Here is a 6129-nt window from a genome sequence, read left to right as displayed (position 1 = left end):
ATGACCCCCAGGTCCCTTTCAGACATGGTGCTAGCTAGCATAGTACCACTGAGCCTGTAAGTTTGTCATGGATCAGAATGTTGCTTCTCTAAAATCATATGAACTGTGCAAATTATAAAAGGGTCATGTCAAAATCCAAACAGCTCCTGAGTTTTCTCTTGGTCAATTAACCAAGAAGGCTTGATCTAGCATGACTTGGTAGCAGTGAAGTCTAAACCAGACTACGGGATGAAACAGGGGGCCAATATCTGAGAAGTAGCAATATGATACAACAAACAAAAATCTTCACTGAGGAACTTGAATTTTCCCTCCTCTCCAGGTCTTTCTGAGTTCTGAAAATCTATGTGCCCACAAGAAGATAAGGAGGTAAGGGCTGACAGCAGATACTCACGATAGAGAAACTCTGGACATGGACACATTACAACAGTTCCTCAGTGTAATCAGTCTGCAAAGACAGGCTATAAAGCCCTTCACTGCTGTAACTTCTTTGAATCTGGCTGGGAAAAATCAGGGGTAAAGCTACAGTAGGGTAAGTTAGTTTAGCGTAGGTGTTGTGCCTATAGCTTACACCAAGACAGCCATTTGCTCCTCTTCTACCTAGTGGTGAAGCGCAGTAATACAGCAGACTACTAAATGCAGCGACCCTGGAAATAGCTGCATGTTTCTCTCTTCTGGATCCTGTTGTAATTTATAGCGGTTTAGAAAATGGATGAAAACTGCCCCAGTAAAAAGGTGTTCAGGGCCAGAGTGAGCCATCTCACATCGGAGGTCAGCTCACAAGGAGATGGGTGTGTGGCCTATGCTAGGAGCCTTCCCAACATGGAGAAATGTCCACTCTCCCCAACTCTGAACGTGCTGTTTGGCATTCCTGGAAGGCAGTGCTTGAGAAATACAAGATCCGAAGACTTGTAGCAGTCCCACTGCTTCATTACTGGCCAGTTTTCAGCCACTGTCCTATATCCTTTGGTGGTAGTATGTCCTCTCTGATCCTACCCAGAAAATGTAAGCTCAGTAGATTCCTATCTCCCAGCCAAAAGAGAGGTCCCAGGCAGCAGGAAGGACAGTCATAGGAGATCTTATTCCTGCTTTAGAAATTAAACACTTTCCTGTCCTTCACTCATGCCATAATCTTGACTAGCAAATTACTGCCAGCATCCTTGCTCCTGAAACCAAAACAAAGACTAGTTAGCTGAAGATAAGGGACCTTGAGGAGCTACTGTAGCAAAAAAAGCCTGCTCAATAGAGTGACAGAACTAATGGAGTGACAAAAGAGACAGGAGAAGGAACCCATCCATTCCATTCTGTAAGAGGGACCCTAATCAGGAAAGAAAAATACTATAAAATGCTGTAAAATAATTAGGCTCTTAAAATTTATGAAAAAGTAATATGAAAATTCAATCTCTGTATAAAGGGCTCCATTAATTCTTTCAAATTGCAACTCTACAAATTGGTTCTAAAGAGCACCAATAATGTTCATTATCTAGGATTAAACATTAGCTGCATTGTAACCTAGATTTACGTTATTCACATAATACTAAGCCGATATCACATTTTACCTTTTCAAATCAGAAATCTGGGTGTTTGCATCAAGCAATCTGTTTTCAGTTGCGTTTAATGTATCCTGTAAAATAGGAAAAAATAACTAGTGCAGAATCTATCACCATATAAGGGAAAAATGACTAATGCTGCATCTATCATGAAGAATTACAATGTGCATCCCTTTTTATCTGAGAGTTACGTTAAAAGTTAACAGACTTTAGCTAGATTTCCATTATCCTTGATAGTTCCAATTTGAATCATAAAGAACAATAACATTTTCTTCCTCCTCTAAGGCACTTTAATTAACCTCTATGTTAAAGGATAATTTTATCCCTGTTATCCTTTTCTACATACTTGAATTGTCAATTCATATGAATTTCTGTAGCATATGACAAACCCAATACTGGAACCTTTCCTTACTTGGAGCTGGTCCTCTTCACTCATAGTTGGGATACCTGGACATTCCCATACAGTCACTACTTACAGACCTATATAACAGAAGAGGTGCCTATACACAAGCAGGGAGGCTGCTCTGACACTGTAATTATAAACGCTCTGACAAACATGGTAATTACCACGCTCCAGCAGCCTCCCGCGTCACCTGTGACAGGGGTGTTTTACCTAAAACTCGTTCAACGAACTTTAGATAAAACATCCCCATCACCATTTTGAAATGCGGGTGACACTAATACACGAGACACTCCAGGCGCTTTAATCAGATTGGCTCTCCCACCCCCACACAACTCCCAAAGCATGTGTATAAACACCCAAGGATTTTACTTAAAACAGGAATAAAAGAATACGATTCATTAATGATCACCTACCTTTACTCTTTCATGTTCTTTTCCAAGGGATTCATATTCTCCAAGAAGCTAAAAGCAAACAAAATAAAACCCAGAAGCAATCAAGCTAGTGTGGATAACAATAGCGGTGAAAATGTAGCAACATTGTATTTGGCAAGTGTTAGCAGTCAGAGTATGGCAGTCCATCAATTATCTGGCAGTTGAACATCAATTAACTGAAAGCCCCCCCACTCCTAATTTTACCCCTCTTTCTTCTGACTCATGCAGAGAGTGCCGGGCTCCCTGATAGCCTGCCCAGTGATGAGCTGTCAGCGAGCCTTGTGGGACCCGGTTGCTATACCTGATTAAGCAACCCCAGGCCACCCTGGGCCTACTCAAGCAGCAGCACAGATTCCCAGAAGAAACAGATTACCCAGAATGATGGTGACACTAAATATTCCAGATAGTCAACATTTTACAGTACAAGTTCCCCAGGGTCCCTGGAGACTGTGCTATGCAGACATACCCATAAAAGTTTTCTCCCTAGTTCCCGCTGGCTCCAGGGTTTATTACATAAATCAGTCTATGCCAAGAGCAGATGATATCACCCTCTGGGCCTGCAAAGTAGTGCTAAATGGCACAGTGAAGGGATAAAGCTAAGGCTCCACCATGCCCCTCCCCCCCGGCACAGAACTCTTAAGCGGAGGCATGAGGCTGCTCTGCCTTTCACACTAGGACAAGCCAGACAGTACACCTGGAAATCAGGATGCACCACATGCCCCCTGCTCTTACCAACATGCAGGGCAGGGGACAATCTTCTCCGTTAAGATTTACATGTAAAAATTTCTGAAACTGATGAATAGTTTAATGGGGTAAAAATCTGAAGAGACACTGTCAGATCTTTCAGGGTCCAAAATTACTTTTTATAAATACTTTTAATTAAATTCTAATAGCTACGGGAAATCTCTCTCCCACACACACTCTCTCCCTGGAGAGTCTGCAACGCAGAGAGTGTCTTATTTTACTAGTGAAAGTGAAGTCTTCTTGGTATAACCTGAACATCTGGATATGGACAAAGTTATGATCTAGGTCCTGAAGACTCATATTCTAAACTAAACAATGCAAGTAAGGGTTTGCAGGGACTCAACACAGGTCCTTTTTATAAAGTAAAAACTGTTTTCTGATGCTGGCCTTCACCCTGCAATGTGCTTTACATAGAAGGACCCCGCCCACCAATGCAGCTGCATTAAAATCAGTGCTGCTATACATGAGCAGAGGAGTCTGCAAGAGCAGAGTAAATTAGCAAAATCAGGGCCAAAATCATAAGAAAAATATTAAATATGGGTCTCCTAGTTCATAAGGGGTAGGTAAAAAGTCACAACTCAACAGGACACATGGCAGGGATGTCCACAATATTTAAGGCATAGTTCCATTTTTAGATCCATATTCAGCAAAACAATTAAGCTTCTGCAGAAGTGCTTTACCTACCTGCGGCTTAACTACAGAGGCCAAGACCTGAATTTTACCCTAGAAGAGTGCTACTGGGTAATGTAAAAGAAATGAAATTTCTTACAAAGTCACGTCTCTTGCCTAAAACAATTCTAGCTATGTAGGAATTAGTCCTTTTTATTGCCGATAGCTGTTTTAGCTTCTAATCCACATTTTTAATTCTAATTCCCAATGACATTTAAAATATTTAAAATATTTTTAAATATTTGAAGAAAACAGAGAGCATTGTGCATAAGCCCATAAAGTCACATTTTTATTTCTAAAAAAGCAGTGTCCCTTTTTTGGTTGCATGGATGATGATAACAGTTTGCTGGCTCATAACATTTCTATGCTCAAGCACAAACTTGCTTAAAGTATATCTGAGTCTTATAAAATGAATTGTGTTAAAAATACAAGTTATTAAAGCTTTTTTCCAGAATGGAGAGGTGGCAAGAAAGCAATCGGAAAAAAAAGTTAAAGGGAAAAAAAAATCTTACAAAGTTTAAGTTTCAAATGTGCTCAACACTAACTTAGCTCTGCTCACACTAAAGTGAATGGTAAAATTCCCCACTGACTTTAAAGGAACGATTCTGGCCAACACTGAGCACTTTGAAAATACTACCCTAAAAATGAAGTTGAAACATTTAATACATTTTTCTGCACTAATATCTATTCTGCCAGAGCGTAAACTAACGGTAAGGAACTAAAAACCATGAGGCTCTTAAACTGGTCTGCAATAAAACAAAATCTGAAAGCTACAAGTTAAAAAAGAGAGTTTCGGTCCACCAGTGAAGTAAAAAAAATAAGACGCTAGTTCTAAAATTAGTTCAGAAAACGTTACCTTTCTAGACACACAGATGGTGAGCTAAGATAGCAAAAAGATCTAACTGCTGGAGACAAAAAAGAAACTGAGTAGGCAGAGTCTTTAAAAATCTGTCTCCCTGCTGTTGCAAAACACCACCTAGCTAGCCATCTGGATTTGAAAGATATAAATAATATTTTATTTCTTTCTAATGCTTATGAAAGTAAAGTAAACTCATGGTTTAAAAAGTAGTAAAATACCCAAGATGAGCTATTAAAAATGTTCTTTCCTTTCAGTACGTGCAGTTAAAATAAGATGTAGTGAAACCAGCACTAATGTGAAGCAGACAACTTCCTACATTAGGAAACTGCTTTAAAAATATCCATTAGGTTTCTAGGTTTCTGGCCTTTCTTGTTCCACATTTAACTACTACATGCACCAAGCAACTTTATCTTTTGGGTCCCTCATTTGGAGCTTGTTGATACCAAACCCCTGGGTCTCTCAGAGTGGGGATTTCTCATACCCACCTGACCCACCCACCTACTCCCACTCGCAAATGCCAAAGCCAGAAAAGCTGCCGTTAGTGTCCTGCCTGACTGCTCTGAGCACGACAGAGAGACAGACCTTGAGAGTGGCCACTTAAGCGTCTGCTGTAATTAATTTTGAGCAGTCTACTCCAAGCATCCACCACAAGTACAGATCAGACCGTTACTGATGATTTTCTCACTTACATCTTGAAACATTTTATTTTCTTCCTTTAACCTAGTATCTTTATTGTCTGATAGCTTGTAAGCCTTTTCAAATGCTTCTTCAAGATCTTTAAGCCTAGATTTCAGTCGGCTGATGGTATTATCCTTATCTTTATTACTTGTGCGCATTTCTTCAATACGTTCTTGCAAAACTTTGGAAGTATTGCTGGCTGCATAAAAGCGTTCTCTCCAATCTGTCTGCAGGAGGAAATAAAACAGTGCTTATTCAAACATTTTCATAATAAACTTCTGTCTCAAATATTCAAAAGTAATCTAAAACCATACTAGAATAGGAAACAGAAGTGAATAAATCTATTTACACAAACCAGAAAAACAACACCACACGTAAAAGCTCCTCTCTGCACTGCACCACACCAGACTAAAACTAAGAGTCAAACACCCATTTCCATCTGGAAAAACTATTTCACAGTCTTTAGCAAGGAACCAGCTTGCTCCACAGTAAGGAAAGACATGACTCAAGCCCAGCAGGAAATCTGGAGGTCATGGTTGGAGGATACATGTATTTTGCCCCAGATGGGCAGGCCTCTGCAAATGAGAGGAGGACAGCAATAGCGTTTTGTGCCTCACTGCACATGAATTTGCCTTACTCCCCACCCATGCAAGACAGAGCTAAACAGGAAGTAACTAGACTTATTTTTTTTTCTCTTTTCTCCCATTTTTGGAGAGAAATCAGAAGCCCATCTCTTTCATATTTTTCTGCTGAACTTTGTTTAGTCCTTGCTAAAATGGGGAAAAAGGAATGGAGGAG

General features: G+C 40.0%; 1 protein-coding gene across 5 annotated transcripts in view; it reads right to left on the bottom strand.

The window, feature by feature from the left end:
- MPHOSPH9 (M-phase phosphoprotein 9) overlaps positions 1-6129 on the bottom strand; it is a 53991-nt gene that overhangs the window by 10510 nt on the left and 37352 nt on the right. For all 5 annotated transcript variants that reach the window (XM_019507140.1, XM_019507137.1, XM_019507139.1 and 2 more), the window contains 3 exons: positions 5343-5558; positions 2364-2411; positions 1557-1621 (listed from right to left, as the gene is read on the bottom strand). In XM_019507140.1, coding sequence (XP_019362685.1) covers positions 1557-1621; positions 2364-2411; positions 5343-5558 — 329 coding nt within the window. The remainder of the gene's footprint in view (positions 1-1556; positions 1622-2363; positions 2412-5342; positions 5559-6129) is intronic.

Source organism: Gavialis gangeticus, unplaced genomic scaffold, assembly GCF_001723915.1.
Source record: "Gavialis gangeticus isolate Ggan-Ray unplaced genomic scaffold, GavGan_comp1, whole genome shotgun sequence".
NCBI lineage: Eukaryota > Metazoa > Chordata > Crocodylia > Gavialidae > Gavialis > Gavialis gangeticus.
Note: the sequence above shows the minus strand (reverse complement) of the source record. Positions and strands in the feature narration are given on the sequence as shown.